This window comes from Poecilia reticulata, chromosome 11 (genome assembly GCF_904066995.2).
Source record: "Poecilia reticulata chromosome 11, P_reticulata-male-v2, whole genome shotgun sequence".
Classification (NCBI taxonomy): domain Eukaryota; kingdom Metazoa; phylum Chordata; class Actinopteri; order Cyprinodontiformes; family Poeciliidae; genus Poecilia; species Poecilia reticulata.
In genome coordinates, this window is record NC_088840.1 from 10,536,371 (window position 1) to 10,553,055 (window position 16,685).

At 39.9% G+C, this 16,685-nt stretch overlaps 1 protein-coding gene across 2 annotated transcripts in view; it reads right to left on the reverse strand.

Moving 5' to 3' along the window:
* The window catches only part of rftn1a (raftlin, lipid raft linker 1a), a 42,038-nt gene that overhangs the window by 21,934 nt on the left and 3,419 nt on the right, over positions 1–16,685 (reverse strand). For both annotated transcript variants that reach the window (XM_008421669.3, XM_008421668.3), the window contains exon 2: positions 8,859–9,010. In XM_008421669.3, coding sequence (XP_008419891.2) covers positions 8,859–9,006 — 148 coding nt within the window. In that variant the 5' untranslated portion in view covers positions 9,007–9,010. The remainder of the gene's footprint in view (positions 1–8,858; positions 9,011–16,685) is intronic.

The window sequence follows — 16,685 nt, forward strand, 5'->3', positions numbered from 1 at the left end:
GAAGAAAAGCAGAGATTTACCAAGAAATACAATAGAAAGCCAGCTTCTATGACATGTCGAGACAGGCTTGCTGTCAGATCAGGCTGTGAGAGTGAGAGAGAGTTAGGGTTCAGCAAAGTTGCTCTTTTTTTGCTTTGAAGCTTCCATCCCCTGTCATAAGGGAAAATACAGGATTTGGGAAATGTTGGCAGCCTTTTGAAAATATGAGTTTACATACTTATGTTGACAGAGACTACAGTTTCAGAAAGCTAATGCTAACCCTCTAGCTAGCCTTCTAGCATTACAATAATGCTGCTAACATGCTAATGTATGATACTGGAGACAATTTTAAATGTTAACTCCATAATCAATTTCTCTCTCTTTTTCTTTTTCTTTTTTTTTTTAAAGAGACTGAATATTTTCCAACTAAACCAAAACTGGTTAGTCCCAGTAGTAGGGAATAATTTAGTAGATAAAGAAAAAGAAAAATCATAACAGTCATAGTAATGTGCTATGCTACAATAGAATTCAGACTCAGGTTTAGTTTACACCACATAAAAGTCATGGCTCACTTTCTTTAATGTTTTTTTAATGTACATAAAATTTCTTAACTTTTTCTATTTGTTAGTCTTTTTAGAACCTTCTGTGAAGAGGCTGCCACTGCCTTATGTCACAGTCCATAAACAGGAATTAGAACTCAGTTTCAGCAGCTCAAAACTGTACAAAAACCTGCTTACTGGAGAAGACCAACAAAATGTTGCATTTTTACTTTTATGTGTTTTTGTCTTGAACCAGTTAATTGGAATTGTGAGGTCAGACATCTAAGAAAACCCCAAAAAATGGTGTGAACCAGGAAAAGCTTGATCAGCGCATCTCTAAAAGTTTATCACTGATTTACCGATCCTTCTCGAAAAGAGGTCTGAGAATTTTCCCAGAGACCAGCGTCAGGTTCACAAAAAGTGACTGGCAAGTAGAAGCAGGAGGCAAGGTGAGAAAACATGGCGTGAAGCTTAAAGCGCACGCAGCGACGATGTACTTGTGAGGCTGCGAAATTCCAACCTGGCTCGCTTTTGACACACAGCAACACTCCGCTGTCCTTGATGGCATTATCTCAAGGCTTGGTGCCAATAAGATTGACGCCCTGTGAAAAATCCTGCACAAATATGACTTGAACTATGTCAGATTGACAGCCTTTAAGGGAAAAAAAAAAATCGTTGACGTGCAAGCGCTCGCCTTGAAAAGTGTGTCAGGCAATGCAGCTGTCTAAGACTGATGGATCTGTGCAGTGCCAAATTCATCACACATATCCCAGCAGCATGGATATATATCATTAAAAGGTGGAAGGAATACATCACTGTTTGTGGACGAAGGAGACATCGATCATATGATTTTTTTTTTATGGGGATCACATTCGCAGACAAATACTCTTAGAATCGAAGCATTAAACCTCACATACACACACACACACACACACACACACACACACACACACACACACACACACACACACACACACACACACACACACACACACGCACACATACATCTGTTCTAAATAAAGTCTCCCTGTGGCACACAAAAGCCCTGCAACCAGACACACCAACACATACACACACGGGACTGAGCATTTGATACTTGTTATAGGTTTTAATGAGCTGAGTGGGTCTCTGTCTCTGCAGGACAGAAGAAAGTCATCAGCAGAGTTCAGCTCCTCGTTGCTTCCAGACACGGGCGTCAGTCACACTGCATCACACTTAACTTCCTTCCTCACACATACACCGAGTCCTGACTCCCACTCGCTCATCCTCACACCTCTCTCTCTCTCTCTCTCTCTCTCTCTCTCTCGACTTCTCCTCGCCCCCCTCCCTTTATCCTCCCCCCAACTCCAAACTCCGGCTCGCTGCTGCTTTGGTTTTTCATGAGCTGTTCTTCTGATACACCTCCTTGATGTTTTTCCACCGCTCTTTTATTTCCTCCGTCACTCTTTTCCGCGTCCTCCTTTCCTATTCAAGTTTTCCTGTCTCTTTGTTCCTGCTGCTCATTATTCGAGCGCAGCCTTGAAGCTCAGGAGTCTTGGATAAAAAAGTCACACCTGGCTGTTTGAGTTAATACTGAGCATTCCTGCTGACATGTCAGAGTAACCAACTGGTGCAGCCACTGAGCTAATGACGATCCTAGTACGTAGCTTAGTACGGTGGCCTCAAAGAGACGCACAAAAACGTGCAAGGATTTATTTTTTTTTTTTTTTAAATTGGTGAAAAAGTTGGCGAGGAAAAATATATCTGACAAAAACTTTTCAGCATCATATTTCTGAATTAAATGTTTGTTTTCTTTTCCTTAAACAGATTTTTAATACACACACACACACACACACACACACACACACACACACACACACACACACACATATATATATATAAATATAAAATGTGCTTTTTTCCTTCTTAAATATTGCCATTGCTTCAATTTTTACGATACCATTCCAGATACAGTCCACATTTTGCAGATGTTTAAGATTTAAATAAATGATTTATTTGATTATTTATTCATGCAATGTCATTAATTTATAGAATGTATTGAGTATATTTATCTCAGGTGGGTGGGGCATGTTCAGAGAATTGCTTTAAGAAGGTTGCATTTGATCCAATTGTTTATGATGCTTTCCATTTGTTGTTGGCTTTCGAAAAATCCGACTTTCAAGTTGGAGAAAATGCAGTGGAACACCCCCACCCCTCCCACCCGATGCCAACTTTGCAATCCAATATGACAGCTCCTTTGCATCAACAATAGTAAGTTGTGGTGGAAACATGTTTTATACTTATAAGAGAGCGTCTAAAATCAAAGCTCCATGTAAACTGAGGACGCTAAACCAAGAGGAGGTGCTACAGAACAACGGCTACCAGGGTGTCGCCATATTGGAATCCAGACTTCTCAGACTAATGTTGGAATGCCGTTGACTCGGGAATGACGTCTTTTTCCAGCTCAGCGTTCCGACTTCCGTGGTAAATGAAACTTAGCGTAGCTCCTCTAACAACTCTGGTGAAACAAATGTAACGTTTTTGAAAATGTATCTCTATTGTTTTAAGTTGTTCAGCCTGTCTTCATGTGATGTAGCACTGAAGTCCATGTCTCACCTTTTCAGGGTAAAAGAAAAGATCGGATGTTAAAGTGAGACAGATACCCCCTTATCGTTGTGAGTCTTGAAGCACCAATTCAAATGTTAGCATCTGCAACTGTGGCAAACAAGACTAGAACGTTTTCGAGTTGATCTTGACAACTCACAGTGAACAGGATGTAAAGGTTGGTAAGAGAAAATAACTCAACTATAAAGAAAACTGGTCACCAAGTTTCCATAGCAACCACTAGATTCCATTGAGATGTCTCCTGGTTGTTTGGGAGGCTTGCCAAGGGAAAGCTTTTTTTTTGTTTAGTTTTTTTTGCCCTACTGTTACAAACATAAATATTTGGATTATGCTAAATGAACTAAAACTATGAATTAACGTCTGGTCAGATGAGGCTAAAATGCAACTTTTCCTCATTAAAAAAGCTCAAGTTTGCTGTTCCTAGCTTACAGCAGCCATTGTGGTCTTCTACTGCTGTTGCCTGCATCGAGGTTTCTGACATGCTGATTTTAGCTACCTTGGTATCATCTCAAACCAGACTGCTTATGCTGCTCTGATGCCAACAAAGCATTTTTCTCCAGACAAATACCCCACACTGGATGTTGACACTTTATTTGGCCCATTTTCTGTAAACCTGAGAGACGATTGTGTGTGAAAATCCCAAGAGATGAGCAGTTTCAGTCCAACTCATCTGGCTTCAACCATCATGCCAAATTCACATTCAAATTCACTCAAATCTAATTTCTTCCCAATTCTGATCCTCCCTTTAATATTCAAGTCATCTTCTGCACACCTTGATCCTGCTCATTTGCATAAAATGAATAAGTTTAAAATTGTGTGCCACTGATTTAAATTTTGTATCATATTTTAGGATATTTTTTTAATCATCATTTACTTCCACAACTCTTCAAAAATAACTGATTGCTAAGAAACTGTATAGTAAAGTGAAAAGGAAAGTAGGGAGGGACAAAACTTTCTTTGTCTCGAGTATTATTAAGGCTTGTAAAAATGATACGTCTTCTCTCTTTAAACATGTTTCCCCGTTTCTTTAAACTGTTGTACGTACTTGGCCTGGTTCTGTGTGGAGCTATTGTGACCTAAGCCTCCGGGCTCCCGCAGTGATGGCCGAGCAGATTGGCGATCACAGAGCAATAAGGCTGTTGAGGAGAATTAGCCTGTTGGTTTCGGGTCATATGATGCGACGGCCCCCGACAAATAAAGAAAACCGTCCGTGTGTGACCCACGGGGCAAATGCCTGAACCATTCAACAAATTTCTCCTCGTCCTCCCCTGGTGCACCACAGGGTCGCCGTGACCCGGTGTGAGAGGATGAGGCTTAGTCACACAGACATATTTCTCAGCTCAAGCATTGCTTGGAATCAAGGCTAATAAAAACGAAGACAGACTCCAGACTCATTGGCCGCATTGTTTCATCACTCGGGTGTCAAAGGTCGAGTTGGGAAAGCTCACTGTTTCCCTCCTCATCCAGAGCACAAAGTGGCTCATTCTGAGGACACAATGTAGCTTCATAAACAGACGTCTCTCACATATTTCACAAGGGCGCCTGTGAGGAGATATTTGTTTTCCCTTGCAGCCTAACAGTCATCAAGTCAGACTGGCAGGGAAAAAAAAATAATGCCATTAATGAAAGCCAAATTGAATTAAAGCATGGATTTAACCGTGGGTTTCCTCAATGTCATGGGCTGACACAGAGATTCCTCTATCTGCCTCTTCCAAACACACACACTCATATATATATATACACAAATAATCCCTTTGCTGGGAATGAGGTCTCTCAATCTCCACAAACAATCAGATAATCCTCCAGGAATCCTTTACTTCTCGTGGTCTCTATATCACAGATAAAAAGGGAAGGGAGGGAGGCGGACACATACCCATTCACAATCACACACAGACGCGTTCAATTCATAGCAGCTGCCTTTATCCTAAAATATAGTCTGCCCATCTTAAGCAGCTCAGGTGGCATCAGGGAGTTTACCATATAAATGACCTGCCTGCCTGCCGGTAGATAAAACTTACTCCGTTGACTGAGTGCCATAAAGCGTTTTGTGCGAGAGCGAATGAGCCAACCTGGTTGCTGGTAGGAACACAGTGTTGAGCCTGTGTGTGGTCTCACTCTCTCTGTGTGTGTTCGTTGCTGTACTTCTTATTCAACAGCACCTTGAAGAAGAATTCACACCCCTAGAAATTATATTTTTTTTCCTTCTTCCCCTTTTCTTTTTAAAGTTTAACATGTTCTTTTGGTGATATACATAAAAGACCGACAAACTAGGGCATAGTCGTGAGATAGAAGGATTTTTTCTTCCCACTAAAAAGCATGAGGAGTGTGGTGCATTTGTATTTGGTCTTCCTGAGTCAATACAATCTTTTGCTGTACTTACAGCTGCAAATCTTTCGGGATTTCTCTAGCAGCTTCACACGTCTAAAAATATATCCAGCTTCAAACAGATTTAACGGAGAGAGTCTGTGAACATTAATTTTCAAGTCTTCTCACAGATTTTCAGTAAGATTCATGTCTGGACTTTAACTGGGCCATTCTAAAACATTAATAAGCTTTGATTTAAATCATCCCACTGACGCTCCGGTTTTGCGTTTACTGTTGCTCTCTGACTGAAAGCAAAACCGCTGGCCTCCATTTCCCTTTTGAGCTCCATCCATCTTTCCATAAACTCCCTGCTGAAGAAAAGCATCCCACAGCATGACATTGCCAACACCATGTTACACTATGGAGACGCAGTGCTAGTTTTGAATGCTAGCTAAAAAGTTCATATTTGGTCACATCTGAGCAGAGCACCTTCCTCCACATTTTCACTATGCTCCATACAAAACCTTAGGCAAATCACATGCAAAACATGTCATTGGTTTACATTTTCTCTTTGTATCAATGCCACCTTGGTGAAATCCACAATAATTAGGTGATACTGTTTAATAATAATGTTATTTCTGAAGGTAATCTGCTGCAATGAATAATATGCTTCATTTGCAGAGTTTTTTCCACTCTGCAAGTGAAAAAACTGGAAACATTCAAGTGGTATGACCATTTTTTTTCTAGAGCTGCTGTATCTCTTACAAGAAAAGACGAGTGGCTGTCATGTCTTTGATTTGTTTCTTGATCAGCATCGTCATTTCGGGCTGCCAGGAATCCCTCTGCCAACCCAGCAGCCCGAACCCATTCGCCAAACACAACAGCGAAGCCGACTGGCAACCGGACCATTGCCACTCGGCTGTGGCGTCGCGCCTGCTGTCTGTTACACTGTTGCATTTGAGGACGCATGTAAATGGGATCTGAATGAGCTCCTCGCACCTGCAGCTTGTGAGGTGATAGAGTGTGCTGCGTGGGATTATGGGAACAGCCAGCCATGAGAAACATTTTTTCCCCCCTAAAATAATCCTTCAATGCATTGTTTCCTTCAATCCTTTTTTTTACCTCGCCTTACTCCGTCCCTCCCGTCTGTTTCTTCACAGACCACACTGACACACAATGGGAGAATTTGTATTTTTAGAATAGCAGCCTCAGGAGGATTCTCATCAAATATATTCAAGATGCAATGTGCTTAAAAATGTATTCGCCCCCGTTAACTTGGTTGTTTTCCATATTCGCGAGCAAATACAAAGCAATCCCAAAGACGGCACCTTCGAAATGCACCTTAGCTTTGGCGCCTTGGCGTTGTGCGAGGGAGTTGGAGGGCATTGCTACCGCACGAACAGTGTAGCTGAGTCTGAGAATTAAAGAAGTCTTTGAACTCTCTGCAACTCCAGCTGCACAGAGACACAACTTCAGCTTTAAAAGCCACTCTTTTGCCCTAAAGACTCTTGCAGCACAACGCTCCAAAAATAAGCTTTGTAAAGCTGCTGACCCAAACATTTTTCAGGGGTGTAAAACAGAATAGCAACAGCTCTGGTTATAAGAAGGCACCGCATAGTAGACCAAAACAAATTAAGCTATATATTCCTGTTTAGCCACCGAAACGCGCAAAAGAAACTGAACAAGGTGTGTGAATTAGTTGGTACGAAGGAAATGTGAAGCCTTCTCTCCAGACTGGAACTGGGACAAATATGAAACAGATCTGAATGAAGCTTTCCCAGAATATGTCAGAGCCAAAGATCTGTCCTTTTTGTTGGAGCTGTGTCTGATATTCCTCCACTGTTCATTAATTAACTTTATTTCAAAAGGAAAGGGAGAACATGGATGTAGAACAGTAAGAACAGAGAAGCTTGGAAATAAACATAAAGGCCAGATAACTTTAATGATTTAAAACTGGCAAAGAAACCGTGTTTCACAGAGGTATTCATGTGCTTTGAACTTGATTTTCTCTCACATTACAGCCGTAAACGTCAGTGTAATTTATTGGGATTGCATTTGATAGAAGCCCATACATAATTGGGAAGAGAATGAATAATAAAACACGACTTTCGTTTTTTTGTTTTATTTTATTAAAAAAAAGTCTGGAAAATGTGGCGTGCATTTGTATTCAGTTTATTTTGCTGCTACTAAAAAAGATCCACTTGTCGACAAGCTGAATAACCCTGGCCAATTTCCTGTGACTGCTTAAGAAAAAATTTACATGCTGGCATCTCAATCTCTTAAAACTTTGGGATATTGTGTCACAACCAAACCCTGCTTCACGCTCCTTGTTTTTTCCTTAACTTTGGAAACTTGCTGAAAGCAAGCTTCTATTTCTTGGTCTTCAAATTTTGACCCTAAGCATATTTAAATTGTTTTATTTGGGAGAAGAATGTAATTTTTGGGGCCTGCAAGTACTTTCAGTTGAACGTGACAAAATGTTTAAAACAGCACATGATGCCGTTTATTCAACAAATATTTGATGCCTTTGTAGAAAAGTAAACTTTATAAATAATTCTCAGTTGTACTACATCTACTGATGAGGAGACTTTTGAAAGAAGTTGGTTGCAATGGAAAGTGCAAAGTGAAGATTGGAAATGGCCCAATATTTGCCTGTCAATTACTTTAAAATCTATTTATTGTCAAACACACACATAGCCGGCATGTAGCTGCATTTTGTAGCCGAGCCAAAATTTGTCGAAGAATTTAAGTCGGATGAGGTTATGTCCGTCCGCTACAATTAAAAGTTGCAGTGTCCTCTCATCATGCAGGAGTTAGTATAAAATAAATCAAATGCAAGAAATAAATATATCCATAAAGCTTTCGTTAATATTTGCTAGTGGAACAAGACATTTTTCCCCACATTATAAGTTAAAATGTCTTTTTCCACTGGCAGATTATTTCACTTATAACTAGTACTTTTACATGAATATTAAGGAATTATTTGCTTAAAGCAAGCTTCTATGTCATTCTGAACAATTACATGCACGTTAGTTTTGTCTAACTAAGACAAAACAATTTCAAGTGTACTAAGATATTTGTACTAGAAAGTACACCAAACGTACTTGGTAAAATTTTATATTTCTGCAGAGTAAAGTCAGATTCCAGAAGGTGGAAATCTAAACAGGGTTCCGGCTCTTGACAACCTCAGTCACCAGTGACTCTTTAGCCAAAAGATGATACATGGGGAAAAAAAAAACAGTAACACATGACTATTTCAAGAATGCAAGTGTGGGAGTCAAGTTGTGTCACATCACATGATATCTCGCTTTGATTTTACAGGCCGGACTCTAGGGAAGAATAAAACCTTTAGGACATAACGGAGGATTCCTACGATATGAATTACTCACAAGAGGACAATCATTTCTAACAACAGGAGCCAATTGTTCATACCTTCTTTCCCCAACAGGAAATCCAGAAAGTGGTAGGTGTAGGCCACTCCAACTTTAGTCTCCACTTGAGGCCGTCTTAGGGTGGAGTAGATGTTGCCAGGGCTACGCCTTTCCTCAGCCTTCCTCAGCTTTGGGAGCCTACACCCCATTTCTCTGGAAAAAATTTGAGGAGAAAATAGCGCTAAGAGTACTTAAAAATCACCAAAAACATTCAGAGAATTGTGGCAATAAAGCTGAAGAGAGCATCGTTATGATTTCTAAATATAAATAATGTATTTGCACTTTTTATAGAGTGTGATAGTCACACACAAACGTAACTGCTATTGTTCATATGCCACCTTCAGCTTCAGGAAACGATGTGTGAATCAAATTGACACGTTCCAACCGCATACACACACACGCGCACACACGCACACAAACTGAAATATGAGCGTGTCAGCCATTACCTACTCGCCGGGCTGTGATACGGGTATCTCCTAATCAAATAGGGCTGATTGAGAGCGACATGTTTGATCAGAATGAATTAAAGCAGAAATGAGAGCGATTTCCTGCCCTGTCAAGCAGAGCGACATGAGACGACACGGACAGGGAAGAGGAAAGCAGAAGCAAAAAAAACGTTGAGGATGTCGAACAGATAACCCATTTCTATGCTGATCCGAGAAATATGTGATAATATAAGGCTTTTTCTGAATGGAAACACTTGAAAATATCTTAGGAGAAGGATTTGGATAAGCCGTTGAATTTCTTTAAGATATCCTTTCTCCTTTAAAATTCAAAGAGCAATTTTTACCTAAGGGTGCCAGTTTAAATATAAGTATAGAAAAACGGACAAAAGTAGAGGAAAGACAAAAAAAGAGGGTAAAATTGCCAAAAAAAGGGGGGAAGGGTCAAATATCATCAAGCTAATTCGAAGCGACAGGACCGTTACTCTCAAACCATCCCCACAGATACGCTTAATATTTGTGTCTGCACATCTGCATATCTATATATGTGAGTTGATGTGTTTGTCTTCCCCAGGGGAAGGTCTATATCTGTATCTCTGTATCTGTTCAGGGAGCATGGAGAATGACATGGTAACTCTCATTGGGCCAACTGCACGGACATTAACTCTGCTAACGATCCTAACAGAGCACATTATGCTGTGTGTGTGTGTCTGTGTGTGTTTTCTGACTTCTAGCTTTGACGGTGCTTTGAAAGGTTATGAAGTTCTAAAAAGAGGACTGCATCTTATTTTTATGCTTAGCTCATCTGTTTTAAAGAGGGCACATATTTAAAATTTGCAGTGTAGGAATAATTAGGTGTCATTATTCTTTTAATACAACATGTCTTTCATAATGAGTACAAATGAGGAGAGATGCAGGGACGGAGTTCTGGTGGAAGGAGAGTGAAACACTCAGTATGTCTCAGTTTCTTAGCTCTCCTCTTCCTCCCACCATCGCACTTTTTCCTCTTAAGTTCTTCTGCCATTAGTTCTTCCGCTTGCTCCGTTTCAGAAGTACTTATCAGACCCCAAACATTAATCACACCTTTTCCGTTTAAGCTATTTTCTGCTTCTTTCTACCATCTTTGATTAACCTCCCTCCATTCATCTTCTACAATGCCCTTGATTAGTTTTATAGTAAACTACATTCAATCAATTTGATTACAAGACTTTCAGGCTTTTCTTTGCTTAGTGCCGTCTGACCTCTACGTTCTCTCAGTTTTGAATTTGTATTCTCCACAGCAAAGTCAGATTTCCTTATTCTGTCACATTCTGGCCAAGTCTGAAGCAGCTGGGATGGATGAGGGATCAGGCTAAGTCTGAGAACCCTACAGAGATGATGTTCTTTCCACCTTGATTTATCTCATGACCAAAAAGGTAAACTGGTGAATCCAGAGCTTCACATATAGGCTCATCTCTTTCCTCACTACAACACTACAACAACCAAGAGCTAGCCACTGCTGCTGATGAGATCCCATCTAACCTACCCTTGTCCTATTGCATCTTATTCTCAAAACAGCAGAACTTCTTCACTTGAAGTAGAGACCAACCCCTGGCTCAGAGTTCATTTTACTGGACTTCAGAGGAGCTGACTCAAAAAGCAAAGCTTTGACCCTTATTTATACTCACTAGATATGGATCCCATCCAACATGACATCTTGCATACAAGCCACTATATGTAACATGGGATAAGCTACAGTGGTTGTGCTTAGCCTTTTGTTGAGAACTTCTGTTATCCACAGGGAGTTTAGAGTAGAGATGATGCTCTTTCAAAGCAAAAAGTGTCAGTTGAGGTGATTTGGACATCTGATCAGGATGCCTCTTGGGTCCCTCCCTTCAAAGGTTTTACAGCCCTGTCCAAATAGGAAAGTATCCTGTGCAAACCCAAATTCACTGCAGAGACTATGTAATCATGGCATGAGAAAGTTCTGGGATTCAAACTGATCAAGCTGGAGAATCTTTCTAGGGAGAAGGTTCTCTGGGTTTCCCCCATGTTACTCAGCTCAGTTTCAGATACGAAGAAAGACTACAGTCTATTCCTGTCAATTCTGGATCTTGCTAGCCACAATGTTGCTCTTTCGATCACAGATAATTAGTCTTTACAGTATCCCACCATGTTCATATATCTGTATGCTGATGTTCCTTCATGGAGGTGGTGGGCTCAGGTAAATGAGACATTGTATTGCGTTTTTGGGTGGAGCCTGCCAAGGACGCCATGCTAATCTGAGTGACATTTGCCAATCACTGTGGCTTAACAACACTCAGAAGGTTGAATTGCTCCAAGTCCAACCACGGCCCAGAAGGCAAATCTCTGGTCAACATCGCAACCAGAATATCGGGTGTACTGACTCAGAATACAATCAGTTCTTCTCTGCATTGAAAGGCATCAGTAGGGACTATGCATCACTTCTGGTCTGACAATGCCTCAGAATAAGTTGGAGAGTGTTGCTGGAGAGATGAATGCCTGCATCTCCCTCCTCGACTATTTACTTCGTTGGCCCATTCTGAATAAGTGCAAGAGAGTGAATGGGTAAGTTTCTGGACAAAAGCTCACCCTACAATATCAAACCCTATTTTCTTTACCGTCTTTAGACAAACAGCAAACATATTTGCTTTCCATTCTTCACTCCATTTTTAAACACTTTCTTTCAGGTATCTCTCTTGTCAAGTCTGTCCTGAAAACTACTGTATTACAATGTCTCCAAAGAGAGGAAACAGGGCTCTGGGTTATGACAATGTTAAAGCATGCAGTCCTGCTCCCAACTTATTATCCTCGAGGGGTTTACTTTAATATGATTTGTCAGCTAAAGGGACAAAAGTTTCATTTGGGTATGTTGAGCAGGATTCATCTCCGGCTGGTTAGGGAAAAGGGATTTAAGGCAAAAAGGAGGCTGAAGCACAGGAGAGAAAATATTTTAAATTGTACCATAAAGCAGACATTCTTATGTCTCTGAGGTTAGATTTGAATATATGTCGTTAACCCCATTCCAATCCAAGATACTTAAACTAAATCAACCATATTTCTCTCCATTTCCTTTGCATCATGCAGTGTTTTAAACAACTATTGAAATTACACTCGCTATGTTGCAAATGACAGTTGATTTTTGTCTCCCTCAGATGAAATGTGACTGGTTGTACGTCTAGGTTCTGACAAGCCAAGTGTGTCGGTGTTTGATCCAGCATCTCATTTGCTCTTTAATTGTATACCGACAATTCAGTTCTTAGCCTAGACCTCACTTTTAGCAGATGAACTCTGTCAGAGAGGGTTAAAAAACATGTCTCTAATTGAACACAACACACTGACATGAAAACATTAATGTTGTAGTGGCAGAGAAACTCGTCTGAGCTTAAGTCTGGAGGCCATTCTGGGGCCTTTTTCTCTGTGAGTTGACTTCAAATACAACCTCTCCCTTGCTGTCACACAAACACACTGGGAGAAAAAGGGCACTGACAGCAAAAAAGAGAGACCCTTTTGCCAAAAAGGGAGAAAGACAAGAGTGAGACAGATGAAAGGAATAAAAAAAAGAGATTGAGGTGAAAGACAGGGAGTAGCAGAGGGCTTCTCATTAGAGAATCTCTTGTAACGGAGAGGTTTTGAAATGTCAGGGGATTTTGTGAGAGCATAATCTGCCTGCACTTTGTCATTGCTGTACTACCTCCAGTGCCACTTGAGGGATGATGGTTTTACAAGAACCATTATTCATCTGGAGAGAAAACTGCATATGGACTCAGACCAAGGAAAAATCAAAGTGAAATTAGGTAGAACCACCTTTGAGAGGCTGACATTCTGAAAAGATTGACATGTTTTTTTTCCCTCCCATCCACTAAGCACTATCTTAAGTCAAAACCACTGCATAAAAAAAAGAAAGAACTACATGCCATTTTTTTGTATACTTCAATGTAACTTATGAATTGAACTTATGACTTAGACCAAAGTGGTTCTACAGGTTGGATCATGGGTCCAAAAGAAATAATGGTCTGAACAGGTAAATGAGTCCAAATGTTTTTCTTCAATTCTTTCAATGTATTTTGATGTAAGAGTATTTTAAGAATCTAAATCTACTTTAGTTATATTCAGTTTTGCATAAAGTGAAAGATATGATAACTGGATGATGGTAGATAACTTATTTTAGATTATAGTCTTCTGTATCAAAGCCTAACACCAGAGCCTATAGCTGCTGCTTTGCAGCAGCAAAATTCCTCCCTGGCATAATAAAATAAAAGGATGCCATAGCGCCCTCACATCATCTCTGTCAAGAAAAAAAATATAGATTGGAGACTCAATCATATTCCCTTCAGAAGACCAAGCAAGTTCCGGAAAACAACTTAAAATCTTTGGTTGTCAAAAGACCTAGAAATTATTATTTTTTTACCAATGCATTGTCATTACATTCATCCTCACTCCAGTTTCTTACAGATATATTTAAACCGTGACCCATCAGGTTTTGTCTTTTGTAGTTCAGTATTTTCATGACTGGCAAGAACAAACTGAGAAAAGTTTGGTGCAGAATGTCAAGCGGTTGACAGCATAATATCATACCCAAAAAACTGAGCATAAATCAACAAAAACTGTGAGGGTACAAAAGGGTGAAAAGATTAGAAAAGCATGGCTGAAGAGGCCTCAAAGTCTGGGGTCCCGCAACTTTTAGACGTGTCCCTGATCCAACACTCCTGCGTCAAATGGCTGAATCACCTCCTCAGTATGCAGCCATGTTCTCCAGAGTCATGCTAATGACCTCATTATTTGACTCAGGTGTGTTGAAGCAGAAACACATTTCAAAGTTGCAGGACAAAGATCGGCAGCAGTTTTTTTTTTTCTTAGCTAAAAACCTGGTCATGAAACAACCAAACAAAAACAAGAAATAAAACCTGGCTTAGGGACAAAATTAACTGTAACCTGCCTGTTATCTCTCAGATGAGGGCATTGATTATTTAAATATGCAATCAGGCATGCAGCACATAATCCCACAATTCAAAGATTGTTGCGCTTTTGATTGTACAATCCTCTTTGTGACATATCCGAATTCAGCTAAATATACTAGCTAGTGCTTAGGAATCAATTGATGAAACAGACTTTTGTTACACTACATACATAAAAAGATGACATATTACTTGTTACTTGTTGTATAAAGCATTTTTTAGACATTTTCCTAAAGCCGAAACCCTAGTTAGCAATGTGTCTGTTTTGGTATCCTTGGAGAGGGAATACTTTAGCAGGGAGTACCATCTTTTCAGCAGTGAGATGAACAAGATCTCTAGAACAGATGGTTTGACGCCCACAGAGTCCAGCCTATATCTGCAGAAACACAGTGGCAAGTACTAAAAGATGCTTAACAGGACCTGTTAGATTTTTTTTTGGATGCTTTAAAGAAAAAAAACAAAACAAAACAGATTTGATTGTTTTTGTTTTCCTTCTAGTTATCTCTAATTGAAAAAATAATATAATTATTTATTTTTGGAAGGATTTTGGGTACGTTTCTAGTTCCTTTTGTACAGTACTGTCTCCTATAAATTACAATAATAAACATTTTATTAGGCCGAGACAGGATCAGCAGTCTGTAGTTTTATGGTTCTTGTATGCACACTTCATGATCGCACAATATTTCACTGCATTTCAAAATCAGAGGTGACAGACCGATTCCTGCGGAGTGGGGCCTCCCTCCCACTGGGCTGCACCGAATCTCAGATGTGGGATGCTGCCATGAATGGAGGGAGGAAATAAAAAAAAGGGGGGCAGTAATGAAATGAGGAGGAAAAGACAGAAGGAGGAGGAAATAGAGAGAGACAGACAGGCAGGGAGCAGAGTGGGGAGCATGTCAAGCTGCCTGGAGGGAGGTGTGACTCCTCCATGCAGAAATGTAGTCACCTCAAACGGTGTTTTAATGAGGCTGTGCAAGGAGGATAAAAACTAATTATGACAGTGATGTATTGGTCTGCCACACAACTTCTTGCACAGTCCCCTAAAAACAAAGCATCTTAGGCAGTACAGAGAGGATTACAAAAAAAAACCAAAAAAAAACTGGTTATAGGCGAGAAGCCATTATATTTTGCCCAAGATTGTACTAATGTAAAATGAAATACTGCATATGCCCCCGAGCCCCTGCAGGTCCTTGCTGCACACTGCACGTCAGCTTGCAGAAATAAAGCCATTCCACTCATATCCTGTTTACAAAAAAAAAACAACTCAATTTGGCTGTTTGCAAATATTTCCAGATGAAGAAAAACACTGACATCCATTTCAGTGCCAACCATCATGGTTAATGGGAGAAAACTGTTTTTAAACCACAGTGAGCAATAGTTGTCATCCAGCTACTACTTAGGTTTTGACTTAAATAGGTTTTATGATGTTTAGTTTAGGTGAAATCAAAATTTTTACATCAAAATTGGTGAAAACCAATATGTATATTGCCATTACAGCTGATGACTTATTGACCGATGGCTAGTTAGACAGATGCATACCCATTTGGTACAGTGAAAATCAATGACCACACCACTGACATTGCTTGTCTGCTTTAAAAGCCCTGCGCTGCATCACTGTTGCATACCTAAACAAATATCACACACCCAACCCATTCCACTCCTGAAACACATACAGAAACTACAAAATGGAAATAAACATTGGTTATCAATATCAGCCCGGTTTTACTAATTGAGCCGATCAGCCAGTGCCGATGTTGGTACCAACGTATCGTGCATCCTAGTTTATTCTATCTTCTTAAATCTGTCTTGGCAAGCAATTTTTGGTTGGAAATATATCCATGTAAATTGTGTGTAGGTGTATAAGCTAAAATTCTAATGTATTTGGTCAAAAAGTAAAAAATTTTGGGGAGTTTAAATCCCCCCCAAAATTTTAAATTTAGTTTTAATAACTAAAACTACATTTTAGTTATCAGCTACAATGTAGACGCAAGACTGACAAGCGCACCAAACAAAGTGACATGCACTGGGACCAAACTCTTGCTCTCACAATTGGAAGACTTCAGTCTTAATGAGTTTAACTCCATAACTGTACAGTTAATGAACAGCATATAACTCATTTAATGTGGTTATATCATGACTTTGCTTTCCTTTACATATGACTTAAAACAAAAAAATTTTATAAATGTGAAACGCTATTCCTCTTCTGCCTTACAGAAACCCAGTCAGAGCTGCTTCATACGTGTTAGGAGGGCAGCTGGGAAATAATTTTAAAAAAGGTACAGAGGTGCTGAAACTATAAGAGCATAGAAGTTCTGGCTTGAAATTACAAATGTGGCTCATTCAACTTCATCTTGGATCCAGAAAATGTTCACCAAGATAAAAATATGTTGCTATCCAACATCCAAACATGGATTCCTATCTATCATT